The 26,905-nt window shown below is 34.7% G+C and overlaps 4 protein-coding genes and 1 pseudogene across 7 annotated transcripts in view; all 5 read right to left on the reverse strand.

Annotated features, from left to right (window-relative positions):
- Window positions 1–1,765: 1,765 nt before the first annotated feature.
- LOC105135638 (G-type lectin S-receptor-like serine/threonine-protein kinase B120) lies at window positions 1,766–8,300 on the reverse strand. The gene is made up of 5 exons (XM_011040612.1): window positions 8,117–8,300; window positions 7,816–7,932; window positions 6,909–7,117; window positions 2,493–2,703; window positions 1,766–2,407 (listed from the first exon to the last, which is right to left on the reverse strand). Exons 1-5 carry the CDS (start codon window positions 8,283–8,285, stop codon window positions 2,172–2,174), a joined length of 942 nt encoding a protein of 313 aa, XP_011038914.1. The 5' UTR covers window positions 8,286–8,300; the 3' UTR covers window positions 1,766–2,171.
- A 42-nt stretch (window positions 8,301–8,342) lies between these two features.
- LOC105135738 (G-type lectin S-receptor-like serine/threonine-protein kinase At2g19130) lies at window positions 8,343–10,269 on the reverse strand (annotated as a pseudogene).
- Window positions 10,270–14,007: 3,738 nt separating this feature from the next.
- LOC105135637 (uncharacterized) lies at window positions 14,008–17,593 on the reverse strand. Of its 2 annotated transcripts, XM_011040611.1 has the most exons (8): window positions 17,216–17,593; window positions 16,193–16,429; window positions 15,829–16,002; window positions 15,640–15,746; window positions 15,375–15,523; window positions 15,228–15,293; window positions 15,147–15,191; window positions 14,008–15,044 (listed from the first exon to the last, which is right to left on the reverse strand). In XM_011040611.1, the coding sequence occupies exons 1-8, from the start codon at window positions 17,399–17,401 to the stop codon at window positions 14,458–14,460; spliced, it is 1,551 nt and encodes a 516-aa protein (XP_011038913.1). In that variant the 5' UTR covers window positions 17,402–17,593; the 3' UTR covers window positions 14,008–14,457. The 2 variants fall into 2 exon arrangements, with proteins under 2 accessions (XP_011038913.1, XP_011038912.1); XM_011040610.1 differs by having other exon boundaries at window positions 15,147–15,293.
- Window positions 17,594–19,381: 1,788 nt separating this feature from the next.
- Window positions 19,382–22,968, reverse strand: LOC105135639 (uncharacterized). Of its 3 annotated transcripts, none has more exons than XM_011040616.1 (7): window positions 22,691–22,968; window positions 21,570–21,806; window positions 21,206–21,379; window positions 21,017–21,123; window positions 20,752–20,900; window positions 20,521–20,667; window positions 19,382–20,418 (listed from the first exon to the last, which is right to left on the reverse strand). In XM_011040616.1, the coding sequence occupies exons 1-7, from the start codon at window positions 22,874–22,876 to the stop codon at window positions 19,832–19,834; spliced, it is 1,587 nt and encodes a 528-aa protein (XP_011038918.1). In that variant the 5' UTR covers window positions 22,877–22,968; the 3' UTR covers window positions 19,382–19,831. The 3 variants fall into 3 exon arrangements, with proteins under 3 accessions (XP_011038918.1, XP_011038917.1, XP_011038915.1); XM_011040615.1 differs by having other exon boundaries at window positions 20,521–20,565; window positions 20,602–20,900; XM_011040613.1 differs by having other exon boundaries at window positions 20,521–20,900.
- Window positions 22,969–26,284: 3,316 nt separating this feature from the next.
- Window positions 26,285–26,905, reverse strand: part of LOC105135640 (lon protease homolog 1, mitochondrial-like) — an 8,931-nt gene continuing 8,310 nt past the window's right edge. Inside the window, exon 20 of the mRNA XM_011040617.1 lies at window positions 26,285–26,784. Within this exon, the coding sequence (XP_011038919.1) occupies window positions 26,599–26,784 (186 nt within the window). The 3' untranslated portion in view covers window positions 26,285–26,598. The remainder of the gene's footprint in view (window positions 26,785–26,905) is intronic.

Raw genomic sequence — 26,905 nt, forward strand, 5'->3', positions numbered from 1 at the left:
GCTGTCGATATACTAAAATAAATATTTGCGGAAGTCCAAAACTATCTCCATCAAAATAGGACCAACCCATCACACACTCACCTTTGAATAAAACTTTACGTGGAATATATCTTAAATATAGCAGGAAGGAAAATGCAGAACGGCACGTATGTTTCCCGGTCAAGCATGCTAAGAAAATGCACGTCAACAGCACTTCCTTTATCATTACAAGTTATTCTTTTCTTTCTTTTGAAAAGCAATTTACTGTCAAATTTAGCTGATGTCAATACGGAGAATCCATCAAAATCCCATTTTAGCTTCTGCATTATCAAATATATAATAAAGCATCCAAATACCATCTAAGTAAGGCTAACATATAAAAAAATCAATTGTATAAAACCCATCAGACAGAATGTCTTTTTTGATGAATGAGCGATTTTCATTTATCAAAGAACGACTTAACAGGAAATCAAGTTCTACTCACAGACAGGGAGAATCTTGTATAAGTTTAAGATCTCCTCCTTAAGATATTGACCTAAAAAGACAATGCCAGCTCGTGGGACAATGTTTATGACCACGAAAGCTCTATTTTTGAAGAAGCCTTCATTATTTTGGTGAGTCTAAAGGAGGGCATTTGTGTGTGTTTTGTTAGTAAAAAAAGATGCCAAAAAGTTGATAAAACGATGCATAATAAAAGGATGTCTTCTGAGGACTGTTCACAGTGCTTCTTTTGGCCTTCAGTAAACCCTGAAAAGTTAATGATTATATACAGGAAAAAGAAATGTATGTATTGCATTTATAAAAACTAATAATAGAAAATAGCAACGGAATTAATGATTTGTAATTGTTTACATCCAAATATCATGAGTTCATTATCACCAGTATAGATGAAATTCGATTTATTATATTTTAGTTAAATCGATAATCTATTTAAAATCGAAGATAAACTATATATTAATTCGGCTGTGCCTTAATAAAAACTAAATAATTTCTTCTGATTTCTCAAATCTAAGAAGACCACTGGCAAATTAATAATCCAAAGTCTTTATTCTTCAGATCTCTATGAAGTAGCTTCATGTCCTCTAGACCTCTTGATGAAAAATTATCTCCCATCTATCGCCTTTATTCTTTAGATCTCTATGAAGTAGCTTCATGTCCTCTAGACCTCTTGATGAAAAATTATCTCCCATCTATCGCTGTATAAGGAAAGACAAGAACAAGCAAACAGACTTAGTATTGTCAAATTTCTAGTTGCAACTCCTTAATTTTGTTCCTTAATAAATGTAACTACACCAGGCAATCTTCAGCAAAACCTGTTATCCAGGCCCTCTATGCAATCGAGGTGACGAGCCGCTTGAAAGGAAGGAATGAAGGAAGGAAGGTGTTGGATTGGTTGTGTCCATGTTGGCCTGTTGGGCCTATTTAGCCCACTCAACTGCTTCAAAGCCTTCAGCTAAAGGGACAGCTTTATAATCTGACCACTTTGCCTTTTCTTTGCCATAAAAATAAGTACTAGCATTTAGTTGCAGGTGGAAGGGGACGATCACTTTCTTTTCTTCCCATGCTATTCTTGTTGCTGCTTTACCTCTTATGCTAGCTTGGTTACAGGGATTTCCTGCAGTCTCCGTTGCAGGAGAGTTTTTCTAACCTTGGCAACAACATCTAGTCTGAATCTTGATAGATATAAGCAATTGGTGTCTTGAAGATTGTGTTTGGTGCACAGGCAACAGTCGAGTTATCAACATCTGACGGGCTAATTATGTGGTATTATAAGATGAATTTGTACTAAAAGGAAAATGAGTTTTTAGTATATTTAAGATCTGAATTAAATGTGTTCTATGAATACTTGATTTGATGTTGTTCATGTTTCAATAAAACGAGAATAATAGGAAAAACTGAAACAAACTATTGTACAATTCAAATCGGAGAACTTATACAAATAAGCCTGATCTAAGCTGCATACTCATAGCTTCCTCGCTCTGATATTGAAGTAGCTTCATGTCCTTTAGACCTCTTGATGAAAAAACTATCTCCCATCTATCACTGTTATTGTCACATTATTCGCGGAAGGTACGCCAGAAGAGCTCATCAATCGTCTTTGTTCTGCCATGTTTCTGCATGCACTAAAAATTGGAAAGGTCAGCGCAGATCATGTTAAGAGTAGCTGGTACTGGAAAGTGGAATTCAAGAAACTATGTTCCAACGATCCTGTTGGTGTTTGCTTGAGTTTCATTGCCTCCGAAAATTCGAGCCATCCCGAAATCGGATATTTTTGGATTCATTTCACTGTCTAAAATGTTGCTAGGTTTTAAATCCCTGTGAATGATTCGTAACCGTGAGTATCTATGTAGATACAGAAGGCCTTGAGCAATTCCTTCGATTATCCGAATCCGTTTACCCCAATCTAAGATTTGTCCTCTGTTTGCATCTGTTTATAGTTTACACACAAATCTGATATAAATTTCTTGAAGCATTTGGAAAGTTAATGAAAGTTAATGCAAGAAAATGCTGACCAAAGAGAAAGAAATCCAAGCTTTTATTTGGCAGGTACTCATAGATTAGCATTTTCTCATCCCGTTCAATACAGGAACCAAGTAGCCGGACAAGATTCCGGTGCTGGAGTTTGGCGATTAGAGTTGTCTCATTTCTGAACTCCTCAAGCCCCTGCACAGATCTTTCTGAAAGCCTCTTCACTGCTATTTCCAGTCCCGTGGGTAATTTGCCCTATTAAATGAACCTAATTTGCCCTAATCAACGAACAAAAAGTCGATCTGAAAGCTCTTTCAAACAATTGTTTTTTTGCACTAATGGTTTTTTTGCACAAAAAGTCGATCTGAAAACTCTTATTTTCACACTGCAAAGGAGATTTCCTAACACAACCACTTGACCAATCATTTTGCACTAATGGTTTAAAACCTTTCAGGCATTCACAATCATAGCTGGATGAATTTTCATTAAAGACTCCAAAAGCCCCACATAAACCATAAACACCAGCTTGGTCTCTTGGTTGAGACCAAAAAAGAAACCAATTCCAAACACCTTCCAACCAAGTGAGCTGTCTGATCTGTCCTGAAACACCAATCACGGTTCTTGAAAGAATTGAGGAATTGTACACGGAATAGGTGAAATAGCTTTCATTTTCATTTGATACATAACTAAAATTGAAAATATAGTTCAATCTCATCTCAGGCACCATGGTAAATCTTTCTCCATCCCAATCACCACTGCTCCAATACCTGTGTGACCTGTTCCACTCTATGAAAAACTGACTACTTCCATTTGGGTCGATCCCAATCGAGAACATACCTGGTGCAGGATCTTCTGAGTTTTTCCAGGAAATAAGCCGCTGCACCTGCCCAGTGTGCTTGTTGATTCCAAGCTTTCCACTAGGTAGCCATGTGTCAGTTGGATAATCGAAACTCTGCCACTATATGGTAGGTGGATTTGAGCCATCTCTTACGACAAAGTTTCCATCATCAAGAATCACTGCTTCTGCTGTACTAGTATTCGACATTGAAGATGCAAGAGCTGTTGACCAAATTGTTTTGGTGAAATTCGTCAGCAAGACAAGATTGCCATCAGCTGACAATTCAAGCTTCGATGAAGCTGGGTCGTTTGAAGGGCTCTCCCTATTTGCTACCCAAACAATCATCTTATTTGCGAAGTTGTTATACCATATTCCCAGGTAAATGTTTACAGAAGTGCCTGGCTTGAAGAAACCGAGTTCAAAAGTGCCGTTTTGAGATATTAGTGTCCGGCTCGCAGAGAGAGATTGGCAACCAAAAGGGTATCACCTACAATGGAGAAGCAAGTCCTATGGGAAACGAATAGCAACAACAGCACAAAGAGCAAAAAACGTGGCTTTGTCTTAACATGACATCCTCTCTAATTCGTGGGATTAGGGGTGAAAGAGCTATGACTGAGCATGAATCAGAGAAGGAGGAAGGGGAAAAAACCTAGAAATCCCTTGTGAATTCATCGACTATATGATAATGCTTTCGATCTCTTGTCAATAATTTTCCACATTGACTTGGACTTTTCTGTTCTCGCTATCCCCTCCAATTAGAGGCTATGTGTTACAGTGTTAAATGTGCACGGGGATGACTATGGCATTGAAATTTGTAGTCATGTGATGACGACATGTGGGTTGAATTGTCAAATTACGTTGAGAACATCAATAATATGAGGCATTAAAGAAACTTAAAAATGAAAGCTTTTATATGGTATATTTTTTGTTTATTGTTTTTACTTAAATTTATTTTTTTGAAAAGAATTGAAGAAACAAGTGTTCAAATTATAGTTATTTCCATCTATAGAAAAATAGAAAAAACCATGACCAAAACACACTTATCTTCAAAGTTATTCTATATATTTTTGCATGAATAAATTCTATATATTTGGCTCATCTTAAGGTATTGCCTTCTATTTATTTATTATTCTTTGTTTCTTAAGAAAAATTATTCACATAGTCAAATAAAACCACGGGCAGAAACAACCACAGTAGTAGTCTGAAATGCTTGTTCATAATAAAGTTATATTTTGTGAAAATATAGGACCATTATTATAGGACTTTTCAAAGTCATTGATAAATGTATTAGCTGATAAACCTCTTATTTAGGCCCTCTATGCAATCAGGGTGACGAGCTGCTTGGAAGGAAGGAAGGAAGGTATTGGACAGGCTTTGTCAGTGTTGGCCTGTCGGGCCTATTTGACCTACTCAACTGCTTCAAGCCTTCAGCTAAAGGGACAGCTTTATAATCTGACCACATTGCCTTTTCTTTTAAATAAAAATAAGAACTAGCATTTAGTTGCAGGTAGAAGGGGACGATCACTTTCTTTTCTTCCCATGCCATTCTCGCTAATGCTTTAATCTCTTATGCCAACTTCGTTACAGGGATTTCCTGCAGTCTCCATTGCAGGTGAGCTTTTCTAACCTTGGATACAACATCTAGTCTGAATTCTGATAGATATAAGCAACATCTAGTCTCCATTGCAGTTGATTTATCAACATCTGACGGGCTAATTATGTGGTATTATAAGATGAATTTGTACTAAAAGGAAGATGAGTTTTTAATATATTTCTATAAGTTCCAGGGCAGGTTGAGCCATACAAAGAGCAGAATGTACCCTAAAAATGCATTTCAAACATATGCACTGACCTAAGAAAGGCAACCAAATAGTTCTCTCTTTTGCCAAAGATTCTTAACAGCTTGTGATTAATGGGATCCATAAAGCAGTCAAATTGGTATCAATAGCCTTTGACTTCAATTTCTAAATATCTGCAAAAAAAACCACAAAATGGAACAATTTCTAATCTAAACCTCTTGATGAAAAAAAAAACAAGAAAAAAATCGAATCACACCGCGCATTGGGATTGGAGTAGTCTATCATTATAAATCCAATGATATCTTGGTATCAAAAGAAAAAATTATCTGACATCTCTCGTTATTGTCACGTTATTCACGGAAGGTACGCCGACAGAGCTCATCAATGACCTTGGTTCTGCCACGTTTCTGCCTGTAACAAAAGCAGGCTGCTTAGGTTATGGGAGAGCTACGTGTTCGTTTACGATCATGGATATGACATCAGACATTGTATGCCGGTCAGCAGGACTTTCTTGGACACAAAGAAGTCCTATGTTTATGTATCTCAACGGCGTAATAGTTGAAGGAGGGTCTCCCAGGATTGGATCTATCAAGTCCAAAACTTTATTAGAATTCCATAACTTCCATGCCTATGGTATAACAACACAAATGCTGCATCATTAGTGTGGAGACTAGGAAAGTAGTCAAATACAAATCAAGCTGGAAGAAAAAGAAATGAGAGTGTATGAAAGCTCCCCACGTCCAAGAAGATTGAGGGAGTCGCTGTGGTAGAAACTAGTATTCTTCTTGCCGTTCACAATCTCAAGTACCAGCACCCCGAAGCTAAACACGTCAGATTTTATTGAGAAGAGGCCCTCCATAGCATATTTAGGGGACATATAGCCACTAACAACTGGAAAGGTCAGTGCGGATCATGTTAAGAGTAGCTGGTACTGGAAAGTGGAATTCAAGAAACTTACTATGTTCCAACGATCTTGTTGGTGTTTGCTTGAGTTTGGTTGCCTCTGAAAATCCGAGCCATCCCGAAATCAGACATTTTTGGATTCATTTCATTGTCTAATAGAATGTTGCTAGGTTTTAAATCCCTGTGAATGATTCGTAACCGTGAATATCGATGTAGATACAGAAGGCCTGGAGCAATTCCTTCGATTATCCGAATCCGTGTACCCCAATCTAAGATTTGTCCTCTGTTTGCATCTATTTATATTTTATACATAAACCTGATATAAATTTCTTGAAGCATTTGGAAAGCTAATGCAAGAAAATGCTGACCAAAGAGAAAGAAATCCAAGCTTTTATTTGGCATGTACTCATAGATTAGCATTTTCTCATCCTTAGATCATCAGATACTTTAGGAGAAAGGCAACAGCATGATGTGCAGCAACCGGATATGCAGCAGCAACAGATTCCAATATCCATTTTGTTAGCAATTTGACCGAGTCTCCTAATATTGTGCCCTCTCTTTAGAATGAGTTTGTTTTGTATTTTACCAACTTATAGTTGCAGTGTATATCTATAAATATAATACATTGACGTATGGCTAAAGTAACAGAGCCAAGCTTCATCTCACATTCCTCTGTTCATATTCTAATAGCCTGACAAGATTCCGGAGCTGGAGTTTGGCGATTAGAATTGTCTCATTTCTGAACTCCTCAGGCCCCTGCCCAGATTTTTCTGAAAGCCTCTTAACTGCTATTTCCAGTCCCATGGGTAATTTGCCCTAATAAATGAACCAAAAGTCATTCTGAAAGCTCATTCAAACTATTTTAACATTTTTCTTAAAATATTTGAACAATTAGTATTTCTCATTTAAACGTAACTTACCTTGTAAACAGATCCAAATCCTCCCTCTGCAAGCTTATTCGAGAATTGTCCAGTTGCAACTAATACGCTCCCATAACTGAATAATGGCAATTCTACACTTCTATTCCATCTTTTCTCCCCATTGTCAACAGTGCTAGATTCATTGCTTGTTGAGCTAGGATCGGTATCAAAATCAAAGAGCAATATATTGTGGCTTGCATGTTCCTTCCCTGTTTAAGAAAAAAATTAAAAATGACTGAACACAATCACTTTGTTGAACACAGTCACGCTCTTATAACTTTATATGGATAAAATTTTATGGCAAGTAATAATATAAAAAATACAAAGTTACGAGAATGATGATGATATTTTATGGTGATGCGATAGTTGTAGTGGTGGTAAAGGTTGGGGTGGGAATGGAGGGGGGTGGTGGTGGTGGTGGTGGTGAAGGAGTGATAAGGTGATGGTGGTGATAGCAGTATGGTGATGGCAGCAGTAGCAACAAGTATGGTAGCAGCCATTGTGTTAACAGTTTCAGCGGAGGTCCTAGCTGCAAGATAGTGGTGGTTAAAATTATTGCATGATATTGTAAGTAGATTAGTGCCCCAAAAATATTTTATACAACTTTATAAGGTGAAAATTTTATTTTCAATAAACAAATTAAGTTTAATGGTAGACTGGGAAACAAGTTCATGAAAATCATAAAAACATATTTCTGTAATTTTTTTCACAAAAAGTCACTATTTCAAATATATATATATATATATATATATATATATATAAAACTCCAGTAAAATAAACCTTACTATCTGCATAGCTAACACATAATTACAAATCAGGGCTTTTTCTCACTTTTCATCACCAGTAACTTGAGAGTTAATTAAGTCTACCAGGAGACAACAGAAATTAAAGCAAGAACAGGGTGTACCTTTGTGTATGAGCTTTCCCTTGCGCAGACAGCTGAAGTATATGAAAAGGCCTAAGGTAATCAGAGTTACTGGAGCAGCCACAGCCAAGGTTACCCTTATTGTCCTTCTGATATTACCTACTTGTAAACACATTTACAATTAAAAGCTTTTTTGAATTAGAAAAAAATGGAAAGATAGGTTATGTAGGAACATGGCGTCCACGCTTTTATCTGGAAAGACTACACCTTATTTTGTGAAAAATAGTTGCTCAACATTTATTGGATCATTTATGGCTATATAGATACAACCTTCTTACCACACCTATTCGGCTACTCCCACTACCAGTCTCAAGTTCAAGCTCAGAAGCAGCAAATCTGATGTAAATTTCAGCTTCAGTCCTGCCACCAGCAACCTCTGCCTGTTGTAAGTTTATAAGAGCTCCATCCCATAAAAGACACTCACCATTATTATCATTATAGGCATAAGCCATGCAAGAACAATTTTCAATGCAATCCAATTTGCATCTTTCATACCTCACTTTCTGATATGCTTTTGAATTTCCTTGTTATGTTACATTCGACATCTTTAAAAACCCATCATTTGACACTGCAATATTTTTCCTATGTTGACAATGCAAAGGAGACATCCTAAGGCAACCGCTTGACCAATCATTTTGTACAAATGGTCCAAAACCAATGAGACATCCACAAGGAGGTGATGAATTTACATGAAAGACTCCAAAAGCCCTGCATAAACCATAAACATCAGCTTCGTCTTTTGGTTGAGACCAAAAAAGAAACCAATCCCTAAAATCTCCCAAAGAACTGAATTGTTTGATCTGTCCTGAAACATCAATCACGGTTCTTGAAAGAAAAGAGGTATTGTACAAAGAATAGGTGAAATAGCTTTCATTTTCATTTGATACATGACTATAATTGAAAATATAGTTCAATCTCATCTCAGGCACCAAGGTAAATCCTTCTCCATTCCAATCACCACTGCTCCAATACCTGTGTGACCTGTTCCTCTCTATGAAAAACTGAATACTTCCATTGGGGTCGATCCCAATCGAGAACATACCTGGTGCAGGATCTTCTGGGTTTTTCCAGGAAGTAAGCCGCTGCACTTGCCCAGTGTGCTTGTGATTCCAAGCTTTCCACCAGGTAGTCATGTGTCAGTTGGATAATCAAAACTCTGTCAGTATATGGTAGATGGATTTGAGCCATCTCTTACGACAAAGTTTCCATCATCAAGAACTACTGCTTCTGCTTTACTAGTTTTCGGCACCGAAGATGCAAGAGCTGTTGACCAAACTGTTTCTGTGAAATTTTTCAGCAGGACAAGTGTAAAGCCGAAACTGGATACCAAGCCAAACTTAAATTAATCGAAGTATATATAAAAAAAATTTCAAAAGAATCCCTTTTCTTCTCTTTTTAAATAAAAAAATTTAATTTTAAATTTTAAATTTTTAATTAAAAAAAAAATAGAAATAGAAAATAATATTTTTTTTTCATATTTATGTTGTTAAGATTAATTTATAATTATTAATTAAAAGTTTAATGTTAAATAATTAATTAGTATATTATTGGAAATAAGGATATCTGAGTTAACTTGTTTAAATTGATTTTTATAAATTAAGAAATTTATTTCAATCTTACTAAAAAATCTGGATAAAATGATCTTGAGGTCGAAGATAACTAAATTTTTTTTGGACCTTAATTTATGAAAATTTCAGTTTAGTTTCTAAACTTTAAAAAAATTATAATTTGATCCCTAAATGTATTTTGATATTTTGGACAGTGTTATTATGAGGTTAAGGATAATGAATCTCGGTTTGATAATTTATTTGGAATATTTTTAGTTTGGTCCCTTAATTTTAGGAATTTACATTTTAGTCCCTAAACTTTAAAAAATTACAGTTTGGTCCCTATTTCATTCTGGACTGAATTAATGATGGTTTATGGGTGAAATTTTAGTATGGTTATGTATTTACATTTTGGTCTAGTTTTGATAAAATTACATTTTAGTCCCTATTTTGGATAATTATCATTTTAGTCCCTAAACCTAGGAGACCAAACCTAGTTTTCTTTTATACATTGAAATATTTTATTTGTGTTGTTTTGAGTTGCTTTTAAGTATATTTTATATTTTTATTGTAAGTTCTTCTAACTATCCTCAATAAATGTTTTGGGTATTTTATCTGATATTTCTTTTAAGCTATATTTTTCTGGGTGAGTGAGATAATTTTTTATACGCATATAATATAAATAAATATGTATATTTATTATACGATGAGTATAATTAATTAATTTCTTGAATATTTTTATATTTTGCTTTATTTTTCGAGTATTCATTTATTCTTGAATGCAACTCGCAATTTATAGAACTAAATTCTATTTGGTACGATATATGCTTTTTTAATGATTCTATGAATATCTATTATACCTTGATATAGGATTTGTCAGTAACTCCATGCTAATGAAGAGTAGTGAGTCATGTGGCGACTACTCTATACACCTAACTAGTGAGAGAGACATCAACATGTGGCGACTAATCATCCCACATTTGTTATTTTTAGGTGTCATCTGATCTCTGACATGTATTCCACTACTTTATGATAATATATTTAGTATGTATATGTATATCAAGATAAATCGACTTGCAAACTATTAATATCTAAAATATCTTAAATGAATATTAAATGTTAGTTCCTTACTAGGTTGAACTCACCTCTCATTTTTAATATTATTTTAGGTTCTTATTTTATGATAGTATGTGAACTTTGTTGAGTGTTTCTGCTTTTTCAGTTTTGGTTGGCATGTCTTATTTATTTTGCGAGGTTTTCCTTTTAGTTTTGATTTGATATTTTAGATATTCTACTATTATCATATTTTAATTAAGTTTGGATTTTTGACAATGTAATAAGTATTATAGATTATTGTTTTTTATTTTAATTATTGATGAGAAGTTTTGAACTATCATTTAGTTTTATTAGTTTTGAATAATATAATATTTTCAAAGATTATAATACTGTGTATTTTTAAATAACTTTTTTTTTATATGTCTATTTTGAAGCTTAGCATATATAAAATATTTTTTTAACATTGCTCCTATGTTGCTAGTTATGAATTGGAGATTCAGACCATCACAATAAGACTGTCATTAGATGGCAATTCAAGCTTCGATGAAGCAGGGTTGGTGAAAGGGCTCTCTCTATTTGCTACCCAAACAATCATCTTATTTGCGAAGTTCTTATACCATATTCTGAGATAAATGTTTAAAGAAGTAGTTGGCTTGAAGAAACCGAGTTCAAAAATACTATTTTGAGATATTAGAGTTTGGTTTATAGAGAGAGATTGGCCATCTAAAAGGGTGTCATCTCTAATTCAGAAGCAAATCCTATGGTAAATGAATAACAACAAAAGCACAAAGAGCTAGAAACAAGACTTTGTCTTAACATACATCCTCTCTAATTTGTGGGATTATAGGTATAAGAAATGTAATTGAAAATGAATCAGAGAATAAGGGATGAAAACAAAGAAGAAATCCCTTGTGAATGTATACGAATGCTTTCTTTGATCATATTTTTGCCATCAACTCTCCCTGTAATTTTTTATATTGACTATGGCATTGAACTTTATAGTCATGTGATGATGACATGTGGGTTGAATTTTCAAATTGCGTTGAGAACATCAATAATATAAGGCATTAAAGAAACTTAAAAATGAAAACTTTTATATGATATATTTTTTGTTTATTGTTTTTACTCAAAACCATGTCCAAAACACGCTTGTCTTCAAAGTTATTCTATATATTCTTACTTGAATAAATTCTATATATTTCGCTCATCTTAAGGTATTGCCTTTCTTTATTTATTATTCTTTGTTTCTTAAGAAAAAAAATTCACATAGTCAAATAAAACTATGTGCAGAAACCACCACATAAAACTATGTGCAGAAACCACCACAGTAATAGTCAACTTTAATTATTGAAATGTTTGTTCATAATAAAGTTTTATTAGAGTGTATTAGATTTAAGACCGTTATTACAGGACCTTTGAAAGTCATTGATAAATATATATAGTTAATGTAGTCTATGTCGTATGTGTAAAAAATCTCAAATTTAGCTAATGCTAGCACTGAAAATCCATCAAAATCCCACTTTAGCCCTTGCATCATTAGATATCTAATATGTTGGGGAATCCGGGACTAGTGATGTACTTATAATTATTTATAGAAAGCTAAATATACTAATATAATATTTAATGTGATTTATCAAACCACCTATATCCATAGAAAAGGTCTATATTATTAGAGATAAAATGTTGAAGATTATTTTATGGAGCTGTCAAAGAAGGAGTTGTCAACAAATCTTTTTGTTTCTATTATTTCTAATTATCATGCTAATAATAAGCTATTATCCTAGTCTCGAGGAATTAGTTATTCTATTATTATGTTAACAAATCATAGCATGATTTCATACTATAAGTTTGGAATTCTATTTCTTTATTTTTTTTATATATATATATATATATATATATATATATATATATAACGATTGCATGGAATGTATGCAATCAATATTATTCATTCTAGACTAATAAATTCAATACAATATTTATTGTCTCTCATCTTCTATCTTACTTCTTCTCATAAATATTTTTCTTTCAAATACTTTCATAAAAAAAGAATACAAAACAAATATATAAAGTAAAAGGATTACATCCACTCAAACTCAACTTCGAGCTTACATACATTGCTATAATGGCAACAGGGCTGCTGTCCTTGACAATCTCTCTTCTCTTCACTCTCACACTTTACTATCAAATAATACCTTTATTTATAAACATTAATAGTAAGGCAAGAGATCATCAATTATGATATAAATAGTGGCAGTACATGAGTTGTATAATTTTTATTAATGATTAATGTAATTATCATTATAGCTTTTTGATAATAACAATTCTATTTTTTAAAGTAGGTTGCACAAGTTGTTGCTCATTAACAGCGTTATCCCAACATAATATAGTATCCAGAAACCAAAAATTATATAACAAAAATTATATAACAAAACAGGAATTTTTCTTTTGATGAATGAAGGATTTTCGTTTATCAAAGAACAACTTAACAGGAAAATTCTACTTACAAACATAGAATCTTGTTTAAGGACGGATAAAAACAAGCAAACTTACTAGCTGTTGTCAGATATCTAGTGGCGACTCCTTGATTGCGTTCCTTGCAAACATGATAAATGTAACCACACTAGGCAATCTTCAACGTGGCAGCACCCCTTTTTCAGCAAAACCTGTTTAGGCCAAAGGAATTCAGTAGACAAGTCACTTAGTTGTGGGATTTTTCACAGAGCTGAGGCGGATTCTACCAAATTCCTTTAATGAGAGGACTATTTTCTAAGTTTAAGATGTCTTAAAGATACTGACGTAAAAAGAAAATGTCAGCCGAATATATATCATAATATGCTGGTGTAAAGGCAAGTTGCAGCCTCTATAGCCAGGTGAATCCTCATAGAATCAACCCTTCATGAGAAATAACACAGAGTCTGCTCCGGTGGGCTGTGATGTAGTGGATTGGGGAAAGAAAAAAGTGAAACAGTTGAAAGAGTGTGTTGTCGATTGAGTGGCCAGGAACCTCCATTGTTTCCACAACCAAATGCTAAACCCAGCCAAATAAAGACTTGAACCATTACTTAAACTTCGTTGTGGTAAACACGGTTATCCTTCAGTTTTCCGTTACATCCTATAATCTTTCATTCACCATACAGTAAACCTGAGATTGTTAGGACATCCCTGTGAGTAATTTTTTATTTTCCTTTCTGATGAATTCCCGGATGTGAATGTAGTAGTATCACAAGGTAGTGGCATTTTTACCTCACAGCTGATAAGTCTATGATTTTTCTTTTATGCTCTCAATTTCAGTTTATGTTTAATCATAATCCATCTATTCTTGATTATGGAACGTTCAATCTCTCTGTCAGAAAACACAAGCTAGGAATCTCGAATGAAATTTTCTTAGTAAATGAAGCATAATTTGCTATGCTTTGATGGCTAAGGGCATTGCTTCAGGATGTGGGGATCTCTTCATTCTCCTGTACGTTAGCCCCAGTGACATTTGGAGCTCCAAGAATGCTTAGTTGCCAATATAATTTTAGGTGGAAAGATTTGGGCACACACCAACTCCCAAGCCCTCTAGCCTACAGCCAACGCTTCATTGGAGCAGAGCACTGGTTATAAACTTGAGTAATGCTAATCATGCATAATATTGTGCATGATTTGCATTACTGTAATCTCTTCTTTTGAAGAATCATAGGAGTGGATATCTAAAGCTTTGGAAATTGCAACCAAGAATTTAGAGCTTGAAGCACTCACAACTTCTGATTGATGGGATTTTGAAGATTCGCAGCTGGATTGCAAAATTTAGCAACAATTCATTGCAAATCGAAAGCATTAAAAATTTTTTCCGAAGCTTTTCAAAACTAAATGCTTGCTCGAGTACACCAACTATACAAAATTTGCAGTTTGACATTGCTAGCATTATCCAACAGTAAAAGAAAAGGGAAGAAAAGAAAGTATGCCCTAATCTAATGCAATACCATGTATCCTGTCATTCTTCGGTCCATTGCCTACATCTACAATTCCCAATTCCTTCTCAGCTCCAATAGTTGTTGAAGTTATTAACGTTTCCAAACTTATCCGCTTTAGGGTTAGGATTATTGACAGGGTCGTAGAGCAAGTTGTTCCTTTGTTTAGGCGTCGGTGGATTCGCAGGATGAATCCGAGGCATCCAAGTAACTTTCTGCTGCTCATAAAACTGCCCACCAATTAAATTTGCGTTCTCATCTATACAAAAAGTAAAGTTCTCCTCACCGCTAATGTCTTTCCCATATAAAGTTTCCTGGGAAGCTTTCTTACTTTCAGGACTAACTTCCTTGTGGAGATTGACCATTTTGTTCAGCGACCCAACCATTTCCATATGATACTTCTCATGATAGCTACCAGCTTGCATGTCACCGAGCAGTTGGTTTTCGACGTCTAGAGCTTTGGCCGCATTATTATTCATCACAGCTTCCTGACCAAGATTTTCTAGGTTGTAGTTTTGGAAAGGAACAGTCGGATGCACCTGAGTTGATTGGACAGAAGGAACTAGACCTTGATTCCTTGCTAAAGCATCTGTGTAAATGCTCATCCCTTGACCCCAGTAAGACATCCTTTGATTCTCAAGGACATTGCAGCTATCTGAAGGTGAAAAACACATGACTATGTTACCACAAAGATGGAGTTATTAGTTGTGCAGAACTAGAATCTTATACAAAAGATGGTTCGGAAGCAATACACTACCTGATGCTGGTGTAGGCATCTCCTTAAGAGATGGCAGGCCTTTATGTCCATGCAGTTGCTTATGCTGCGCCTGGTCATTATGTCCATAAGGTTGCACATGCTGAGTCTGGCTGATATGTCCATAAGGTTGACTATGCTGAGTCTGGCCTACATGTGAAGGAAAATTCGGAAAAAACTGCTTTATGAGGTTGAAATCCTGCCCTCTGTGATTGTAATCAAACGCAAAACCTGGATTGCCACACAAATTTGAATGGAAGAAGGGATTTTTCAGAGTTGGAAAAGACTGCTTGCTCAGCTCAAAGAAACGTGGTTCGCAAAGTAAGAGGTTCTCATAGTGTTTGTCAAGGTATTTATGAGGAAACGTAAGATAATGCATCCTGAGAACAGAATAATCATAAGCAGAAAACTTTAGACCTTATAATGAAAAAGGTACAGATTCCTATTAGATCATACAACTTCTATTGACCAAGTGGATGATACCATTGATGTTCACCTGAAAATGGAAGCCTGCCTTCCAGTGAAGTCTTTTGCTAGCTTCCAAATGGCCTGTTTCCGCGGCTGCGGATCAATTTCCTCATGGAAGGTAGGAGGCTGGTTTAGCTGCAGAAAACTCAACTGCATTATAACGGGACTATCCATAATTGAGAAACTTAAATTGAAGCCCTGGAAAAACAGAAAATACCTCAATTTGTAGAATTCCTGGCTGATTCCTCTCCATTACAGCATTTATTCCACTTATATCACTCCATTGAATCTCAACCTTGTATTTCAGACGCCCTTGCAAGAATTCCCACACAAGCTTCTTTTTAATAAAATAACATTTAGCCATCAAATCACCTTCATTCTTAGACGCTCTCTGCACACATTCCATCAAATATTATCAGGGAAGAATCTAATGCAAAATTCATGTCACAAGTCTTTTTAACCAAGAACGTGATGGACATTCACACTGAAATTAGTCATGTCCATGCCTGTGTGGACGCATGTCACGAATGGTAACGAAACAGATGTCCGAATCATGTCATTTCTTTTTCAAAAGGTATTACCTGCCATTCACCGATTTTGATAAATGAGGCAGCAAAGTTGGAGGCCTTCAACCTGGAAGACATTGACTTCTGGCCAAAATTACTGCTATCCATGCTCTGGCCACTTGATGCTTGGGATAGCCCAGCTTCAATTGTTCTAGCATGGTTAGGAGTTGTTGTTGAATCCATCCAATTTGGTGGCAGACTGAATTGTAATCCAAGTGGATTCAACTGCAAAAGCTTTCTAGCCATCTCATTCTGTTAAGAATACAGAAAATGAAATTCAATATTATAGCACTTGGCATGCAAAAAGAAAGAAAATAAAAGCAGACAAATCTTGCACGAAGATTGCAAAGATATACTGAAATCCCACCATCCCTTCCATTAAAGAACAAAATATATTATATATACACTTTCAAATTCAAAAAAATAAAATTAATAATTAATTATATTTTATGTTAAATAAAAAAAGAGGAAATGACAACTTATTAAAAAAATAAAAATAAAATCTACAAATAGCAAACCTCATCAAGAAAAAAGGAAGAAAAATAAAAGGCGCTGATGATATCATCATGAAAAAAGAAATGCATGTTCACATGTCACTCAATTAACAAACACTCAAAAGCAACAAACACAAAGAAATGAGGCAAAGAGAGCAAGCAAATCTTGTGAACTACTATATACCAAGATCACGCGCATCAAAGAAGCAAAACCCTCCATGCAAAAGCCAAGAAACACAAAGAAATGAGGCAAAGAGAGCAAGCAAATCTTGTGAACTACTATATACTAAGATCACACACATCAAAGAAGCAAAACCCTCCATGCAAAAGCCAAGAAACACAAAGAAATGAGGCAAAGAGAGCAAGAAAATCATGTGAATTACTATCACCCATGCCAAGAAACCATTAAAGAAAGCACCAAGAAATGTCAAAAGAAGAGACTAAAACTCATCCCAAAACCAAAAGACTAGCAAAGAAAATGGAAAAAAGCATGATTCTTGAATAAAAAGCAATCAAAATGAAAGAAAAGAAAGCATCTTCAAACCTGCTCATAGCTCTTTTTTGGTGTTTCTCTAATTATCTGGTTTGTTTCAAGAACAATCTCATTATTTTCATCATCAATATCTCCAAATAGCAAACGCATCCAATCTAATGTATCATCACCAATACCGTCATCATTCTTACCACCACCATCACCCTTCAAATCGAATCCATCAAGCTTTTCAACCATGGTGACTTTTACAAAAACCCCACTTCATATATTCTCTTTGGTTAGTTCTTGATTGCATATACACTAACCTTTAAAGGTCAAAGAGTAGTGTATGTGCAAAGATTGGCTCTTTGGAGGAAAACAGGGGAAACAGAGCTACTGAGAGAGTAACAGGGCAAATGGGAGTTTACAGGGAGGAGTAAGCGAGAAAGTGTTGTGTGTGAATAGGGACTAGGTGTTTCTGTTTATGGGAACCAATCATTAATTCCTTAAGTGGAGTAATTTGAAGCTAATATGTTATTTCTTGGATTACTCTAATTATAATATATTTTTATTTTCTTTTTTTAACCTTAATCATTTTTTAATGTAAATAATAAATTGAAGGGGAAAATGAGGGAGAAAAAATAATTTTTTTATTTGTTAGTTGTTAATGTTTTATGTTGTACAATTTATCTTTATCTTCAAGTCAGGTTTTTAGGTTTATGCCGTCAGAATTTTATAGCATTTGTTTTTTATTGATCCTTGACAATCTCTCTTCTCTTCACTCTCACACTTTACTATCAAATAATACCTTTATTTATAAACATTAATAGTAAGGCAAGAGATCATCAATTATGATATAAATAGTGGCAGTACATGAGTTGTATAATTTTTATTAATGATTAATGTAATTATCATTATAGCTTTTTGATAATAACAATTCTATTTTTTAAAGTAGGTTGCACAAGTTGTTGCTCATTAACAGCGTTATCCCAACATAATATAGTATCCAGAAACCAAAAATTATATAACAAAAATTATATAACAAAACAGGAATTTTTCTTTTGATGAATGAAGGATTTTCGTTTATCAAAGAACAACTTAACAGGAAAATTCTACTTACAAACATAGAATCTTGTTTAAGGACGGATAAAAACAAGCAAACTTACTAGCTGTTGTCAGATATCTAGTGGCGACTCCTTGATTGCGTTCCTTGCAAACATGATAAATGTAACCACACTAGGCAATCTTCAACGTGGCAGCACCCCTTTTTCAGCAAAACCTGTTTAGGCCAAAGGAATTCAGTAGACAAGTCACTTAGTTGTGGGATTTTTCACAGAGCTGAGGCGGATTCTACCAAATTCCTTTAATGAGAGGACTATTTTCTAAGTTTAAGATGTCTTAAAGATACTGACGTAAAAAGAAAATGTCAGCCGAATATATATCATAATATGCTGGTGTAAAGGCAAGTTGCAGCCTCTATAGCCAGGTGAATCCTCATAGAATCAACCCTTCATGAGAAATAACACAGAGTCTGCTCCGGTGGGCTGTGATGTAGTGGATTGGGGAAAGAAAAAAGTGAAACAGTTGAAGGAGTGTTTTGTCGATTGAGTGGCCAGGAACCTCCATTGTTTCCACAACCAAATGCTAAACCCAGCCAAATAAAGGAAATGACACCATTGTTTCCACAACCAAATGCTAAACCCAGCCAAATAAAGACTTGAACCATTACTTAAACTTCGTTGTGGTAAACACGGTTATCCTTCAGTTTTCCGTTACATCCTATAATCTTTCATTCACCATACAGTAAACCTGAGATTGTTAGGACATCCCTGTGAGTAATTTTTTATTTTCCTTTCTGATGAATTCCCGGATGTGAATGTAGTAGTATCACAAGGTAGTGGCATTTTTACCTCACAGCTGATAAGTCTATGATTTTTCTTTTATGCTCTCAATTTCAGTTTATGTTTAATCATAATCCATCTATTCTTGATTATGGAACGTTCAATCTCTCTGTCAGAAAACACAAGCTAGGAATCTCGAATGAAATTTTCTTAGTAAATGAAGCATAATTTGCTATGCTTTGATGGCTAAGGGCATTGCTTCAGGATGTGGGGATCTCTTCATTCTCCTGTACGTTAGCCCCAGTGACATTTGGAGCTCCAAGAATGCTTAGTTGCCAATATAATTTTAGGTGGAAAGATTTGGGCACACACCAACTCCCAAGCCCTCTAGCCTACAGCCAACGCTTCATTGGAGCAGAGCACTGGTTATAAACTTGAGTAATGCTAATCATGCATAATATTGTGCATGATTTGCATTACTGTAATCTCTTCTTTTGAAGAATCATAGGAGTGGATATCTAAAGCTTTGGAAATTGCAACCAAGAATTTAGAGCTTGAAGCACTCACAACTTCTGATTGATGGGATTTTGAAGATTCGCAGCTGGATTGCAAAATTTAGCAACAATTCATTGCAAATCGAAAGCATTAAAAATTTTTTCCGAAGCTTTTCAAAACTAAATGCTTGCTCGAGTACACCAACTATACAAAATTTGCAGTTTGACATTGCTAGCATTATCCAACAGTAAAAGAAAAGGGAAGAAAAGAAAGTATGCCCTAATCTACTGCAATACCATGTATCCTGTCATTCTTTGGTCCATTGCCTACATCTACAATTCCCAATTCCTTCTCAGCTCCAATAGTTGTTGAAGTTATTAACGTTTCCAAACTTATCCGCTTTAGGGTTAGGATTATTGACAGGGTCGTAGAGCAAGTTGTTCCTTTGTTTAGGCGTCGGTGGATTCGCAGGATGAATCCGAGGCATCCAAGTAACTTTCTGCTGCTCATAAAACTGCCCACCAATTAAATTTGCGTTCTCATCTATACAAAAAGTAAAGTTCTCCTCACCGCTAATGTCTTTCCCATATAAAATTTCCTGGGAAGCTTTCTTACTTTCAGGACTAACTTCCTTGTGGAGATTGACCATTTTGTTCAGCGACCCAACCATTTCCATATGATACTTCTCATGATAGCTACCAGCTTGCATGTCACCGAGCAGTTGGTTTTCGACGTCTAGAGCTTTGGCCGCATTATTATTCATCACAGCTTCCTGACCAAGATTTTCTAGGTTGTAGTTTTGGAAAGGAACAGTCGGATGCACCTGAGTTGATTGGACAGAAGGAACTAGACCTTGATTCCTTGCTAAAGCATCTGTGTAAATGCTCATCCCTTGACCCCAGTAAGACATCCTTTGATTCTCAAGGACATTGCAGCTATCTGAAGGTGAAAAACACATGACTATGTTACCACAAAGATGGAGTTATTAGTTGTGCAGAACTAGAATCTTATACAAAAGATGGTTCGGAAGCAATACACTACCTGATGCTGGTGTAGGCATCTCCTTAAGAGATGGCAGGCCTTTATGTCCATGCAGTTGCTTATGCTGCGCCTGGTCATTATGTCCATAAGGTTGCACATGCTGAGTCTGGCTGATATGTCCATAAGGTTGACTATGCTGAGTCTGGCCTACATGTGAAGGAAAATTCGGAAAATTAAACTGCATTCTGAGGTTGAAATCCTGCCCTCTGTGATTGTAATCAAACGCAAAACCTGGATTGCCACACAAATTTGAATGGAAGAAGGGATTTTTCAGAGTTGGAAAGGACTGCTTGCTCAGCTCAAAGAAACGTGGTTCGCAAAGTAAGAGGTTCTCATAGTGTTTGTCAAGGTATTTATGAGGAAACGTAAGATAATGCATCCTGAGAACAGAATAATCATAAGCAGAAAACTTTAGACCTTATAATGAAAAAGGTACAGATTCCTATTAGATCATACAACTTCTATTGACCAAGTGGATGATACCATTGATGTTCACCTGAAAATGGAAGCCTGCCTTCCAGTGAAGTCTTTTGCTAGCTTCCAAATGGCCTGTTTCCGCGGCTGCGGATCAATTTCCTCATGGAAGGTAGGAGGCTGGTTTAGCTGCAGAAAACTCAACTGCATTATAACGGGACTATCCATAATTGAGAAACTTAAATTGAAGCCCTGGAAAAACAGAAAATACCTCAATTTGTAGAATTCCTGGCTGATTCCTCTCCATTACAGCATTTATTCCACTTATATCACTCCATTGAATCTCAACCTTGTATTTCAGACGCCCTTGCAAGAATTCCCACACAAGCTTCTTTTTAATAAAATAACATTTAGCCATCAAATCACCTTCATTCTTAGACGCTCTCTGCACACATTCCATCAAATATTATCAGGGAAGAATCTAATGCAAAATTCATGTCACAAGTCTTTTTAACCAAGAACGTGATGGACATTCACACTGAAATTAGTCATGTCCATGCCTGTGTGGACGCATGTCACGAATGGTAACGAAACAGATGTCCGAATCATGTCATTTCTTTTTCAAAAGGTATTACCTGCCATTCACCGATTTTGATAAATGAGGCAGCAAAGTTGGAGGCCTTCAACCTGGAAGACATTGACTTCTGGCCAAAATTACTGCTATCCATGCTCTGGCCACTTGATGCTTGGGATAGCCCAGCTTCAATTGTTCTAGCATGGTTAGGAGTTGTTGTTGAATCCATCCAATTTGGTGGCAGACTGAATTGTAATCCAAGTGGATTCAACTGCAAAAGCTTTCTAGCCATCTCATTCTGTTAAGAAGACAGAAAATGAAATTCAATATTATAGCACTTGGCATGCAAAAAGAAAGAAAATAAAAGCAGACAAATCTTTCATGAAGATTGCAAAGATACACTGAAATCCCACCATCCCTTCCATTAAAGAACAAAATATATTATATATGCACTTTCAAATTCAAAAAAATAAAATTAATAATTAATTATATTTTATGTTAAATAAAAAAAGAGGAAATGACAACTTATTAAAAAAATAAAAATAAAATCTACAAATAGCAAACCTCATCAAGAAAAAAGGAAGAAAAATAAAAGGCGCTGATGATATCATCATGAAAAAAGAAATGCATGTTCACATGTCACTCAATTTAACAAACACTCAAAAGCAACAAACACAAAGAAATGAGGCAAAGAGAGCAATAAAATCTTGTGAATATACACTAAGATCACACATCAAAGAAGCAAAACCCTCCATGCAAAAGCCAAGAAACACAAAGAAATGAGGCAAAGAGAGCAAGCAAATCTTGTGAACTACTATATACCAAGATCACGCGCATCAAAGAAGCAAAACCCTCCATGCAAAAGCCAAGAAACACAAAGAAATGAGGCAAAGAGAGCAAGCAAATCTTGTGAACTACTATATACCAAGATCACGCGCATCAAAGAAGCAAAACCCTCCATGCAAAAGCCAAGAAACACAAAGAAATGAGGCAAAGAGAGCAAGAAAATCATGTGAATTACTATCACCCATGCCAAGAAACCATTAAAGAAAGCACCAAGAAATGTCTAAAGAAGAGACTAAAACTTATCCCAAAACCAAAAGACTAGCAAAGAAAATGGAAAAAAGCATGATTCTTGAATAAAAAGCAATCAAAATGAAAGAAAAGAAAGCATCTTCAAACCTGCTCATAGCTCTTTTTTGGTGTTTCTCTAATTATCTGGTTTGTTTCAAGAACAATCTCATTATTATCATCATCAATATCTCCAAATAGCAAACGCATCCAATCTAATGTATCATCACCAATACCGTCATCATTCTTACCACCACCATCACCCTTCAAATCGAATCCATCAAGCTTTTCAACCATGGTGACTTTTACAAAAACCCCACTTCAATATTCTCTTTGGTTAGTTCTTAGATTGCATATACACTAACCTTTAAAGGTCAAAGAGTAGTGTATGTGCAAAGAAAACAGAGCTACTGAGAGAGTTACAGGGCAAATGGGAGAGTTTATAGGGAGGAGTAAGCGAGAAAGTGTTGTGTGTGAATAGGGACTAGGTGTTTCTGTTTATGGGAACCAATCATTAATTCCTTAAGTGGAGTGATTTGAAGCTAATATGTTATTTCTTGGATTACTCTAATTATAATATATTTTTATTTTCTTTTTTTAACCTTAATCATTTTTTAATGTAAATAATAAATTGAAGGGGAAAATGAGGGAGAAAAATTAATTTTTTTATTTGTTAGTTGTTAATGTTTTATGTTGTACAATTTATCTTTATCTTCAAGTCAGGTTTTTAGGTTTATGCCGTCAGAATTTTATAGCATTTGTTTTTTATTGTTATTTAATTAGTTTTATTTTTAAAAAATTAATTAAATAAAACAATCATAGATTAACAAAAAATAAATATTTCATTGACCTTGCATAAGTGGTTCTAACACAATACAAAATTCTGTTTGTACCAAAATAATATGTTTAGACTTGCTTTATTAAAATGACTAGTTTTGGAAAAACAACTAAGAATTTTATGAATTTTTTAGTATTAAATTTACCAAAGCATGCAATAATTATTTTTATTAATGGTGTTTAAATTTTCTTCTAACTTGTTTTTTATTTTGAAGGAGTTGTCCTAATCTTGGTTTTGGGAACCTAAAATGCAATTAATTTAACAACTTCATATGTGAACTACGATGTTAATGACAAGTGACATGAACAAGTAGTTTATGGCATCATTAGATCAAATGACATTAAATTGTCTTAAAATCAAAGGTTTCATGCAGCCAAAGAAGAATTAGGCTCTTAATTAAAAAAAATAAATCAATTTTATTAGTTAATTATAAATTTGGGAGGACATATGGTGAAGAATTTGAAGTTTAAGTATTATTTTTGTAATCTAGTAAGGCCTCTGTTTCCCCCTTACGAATGTGTATCTTGTCATTTAATAATTTATCTTAGCATTCTTGGAGTTTTAGTATTATTAAGTGTTTTTTTCTAAAATAAATACAATAAGTCTTCACATATTTGTGATGCTATAAAATTTAATTTCCTCGTGCATTATTATGACTTGGAACAATATATCTCACCGGATTTATTTCTATTTAGACAATTTAAGTGGATATAAAAGTTGATTTAGTTGATAATCACTTAACATCCAAATTATTTGGATTAAATTCGGAATTTAAGACAAATTATACACATTAAAACTAAAATAAAAATAGTTTTTTTTATTTATTTCTTATGATACAGTCTAGGATTAATCCTTAGGATTTATCTAATAATCAATAATTAGGCATGCATTTTTTTTCTATGTTCAAATTTTAGAGAAAATACTTAAAAAATTTATTAAATTCATTTACTTTCAAGTTTATTTTGAGAGCTACATCTTTAAATTATCCAATAAAATATTTTAAATTATTCAATGACAAGTTTTAAAGTCTATTTAGGAGTATAGTAAAGTTGTTTTTCAAAGTAATTTTTGTTTAAAAATACATCAAAATAATATATATTTTTTATTTTTTATTTTTAACATCATCATATTAAAAATAAAAAATATTAAAAAATTATTAATTTCAAGTTTTTTAAAAAAATTAAAATTTTAAAAAGTATGATTGAACTGCGATATTATACGATATCTTAATCTCATTTCACGTGTAAATTAATTCAAAAATATATATTATTATGAAATAAATAATAATAATTTTGGATTTAAATTCCAGTACACAAATATTATTTCCCTATTTTCCATCTCATATTACAGGAGAAAAGAATTGCCAAAAAAAAGAAGAAGTAATAAATAGTAGAAAAAACGCATTTTCTCTAGATAAAACATGAGTTCTAGCATGGCAAGTTGCAGTGAAATCTTTATGTCAAGGATAATAATATAATAGTTTAGAAAGAGTGGGGCATCCACAGGGAACTCTCTATAATAGTTTAGAAAGAGGGTGGCATCCACATGGCAATCTCTCATTAGTTAGAAGCCATGGGCCCGCCATTCTGAAGTGCCTGGTAAAGCCGTCACCGGCTCACCATGCACTATTCCCACGCGAATGGTAGGGTTCATAGTCCACGTCATTATACAGGGGCTCTAATTTCCAACTTCTTTCTCATTGGACATAAAAAAAAAATCTAAATAAATCATTAAAATGGGAAAAATAAAGGGGAAAATTGTAAAAACTTGGCTCAAATACGACATCGGATTATTACTAATAAAAAAGGTACATTCATCCTAACTATTTAAGTAAATAATATAAATTATATTTTGGGTTTTGATAATTTTACAAATCCGTTAAATTTGTGTGAAGTTAAGCTTCAAATACTCAGCAGATATCGAGTAAAATTATGGTGACATTTTGAGTAATTCTCAGCAGTATTATGGAATACTCAACTGCTCTCAGCTTATGAGTCCTGGGAATTTGACATGACTACAGCTTTTGAAATTCTAGAGGAACCATGGATTATGAACTCAACACTCAACCCAACCTTTCTCATAGAAAGTCAAAAGGGAAAATTCCCAAGGTGAGCTGCTGAGAGAATCAAAATGCAGATGTCAGTGTCTTCAACCTACTCCATAACTGTCCATGGATGGCCTACCGCTAGCTATTAGTGTTAGTAAATGGCACAAGGATGGATCTATCCACATGACAAAAGTGCTCCTGTCAGGTCGGGGGCACTTTGCAGTTTGCACTTCGTACTGGATTTGGATTTTGGGGGCAAGAAAACTAGAAAAACCTTCTACGCAAAACTTTCCTTTTTCTGCAAGAAATTATTATAACGGGGCCCTTTCCTTTCAATCAACAAAATCTACTTGTCCTTCTCTTTCTGGCCATGCTGCGCATGCGCTTAGTTAGATCCTTTGGTTTGCAATGGATATACTGCTGCCTTCTATGATTGCATTTTACACTCAGCGAGAGATTTGAGTCAATGATCGGAAAACTCCCTTTTTTCAATCTTGATGTGTCGAAACTCAGGAACTATCGTCCTCGTCGGGCCTCATTGAAAGGTAATAATCTCCCCCCTTGAATGAGCCTATCATCATTTATGCAAGTAGAATTTAGTTCTAGGTTACTTCTACCAACTAAACAGACCAGCATACCAATTCATCAATGGTGCTATCTAAAGAAGCTCGACGAGCATCCATCCACATGCATGAGTGGCTGTTCATAGTTTTTCTAACATTATATGATCTGCAGACAATGACATTATTAAGAAAAGAAGATGAAAGGAGCTGTTGTCAACCTGTCGGTTTCATGATACCTCAGACCGAGGAAAGAGGAAAAGAAACGCAAATATTCTGTCAATTATTTGCTCTTTTGTGGGTATCGCAATGTACATTTCCTCAAAAGAATTATACTTTTGATAAATGGGTGGTATCAATTTACACTAATCTGAAAAGTAAATAAACAATGACATCTCTCCCACCCTATGCTGAAATCTCAGCTCTACTTTGTTCTGAGATTATCCTGATGAGAAATCCAATAGCGTTGGGCAAAAATGGGTTTGGTTCTGTATAAGGGTCTCAAAGCACACACACATTTCAACAGGGGTCCCAGAAAAATTGTTATTTAAAGAATAACAATCACAGGAAGGGTTTACTTGTTTTCATTCTCCTCGTATCCAAAGGCTAACTCAAATATCTGGCTGTAGTCATCTACAAAGTGGACATCAAGGCCTTCTTTTACATTAGGCAAAAGCTCGTCAAAATCTCGCCTGTTCGCTGATGGGAATATGATGGTCTTCACATCACTTCTTCTCGCGGCTAATGTTTTCTCCTTGACCTGAATGTTACACAAGATGAGAAGTATGAGTTTATATATTTGCTAACAAAAGATGATACACTTTCAATCATTAAAAAGCTTCTTTTTTTTTTTGTGGGGTGGGGGGGGTGGGGGGGGGTTA

The sequence above is a fragment of the Populus euphratica genome, unplaced genomic scaffold (genome assembly GCF_000495115.2).
Source record: "Populus euphratica unplaced genomic scaffold, PopEup_1.0 scaffold271.1, whole genome shotgun sequence".
Classification (NCBI taxonomy): domain Eukaryota; kingdom Viridiplantae; phylum Streptophyta; class Magnoliopsida; order Malpighiales; family Salicaceae; genus Populus; species Populus euphratica.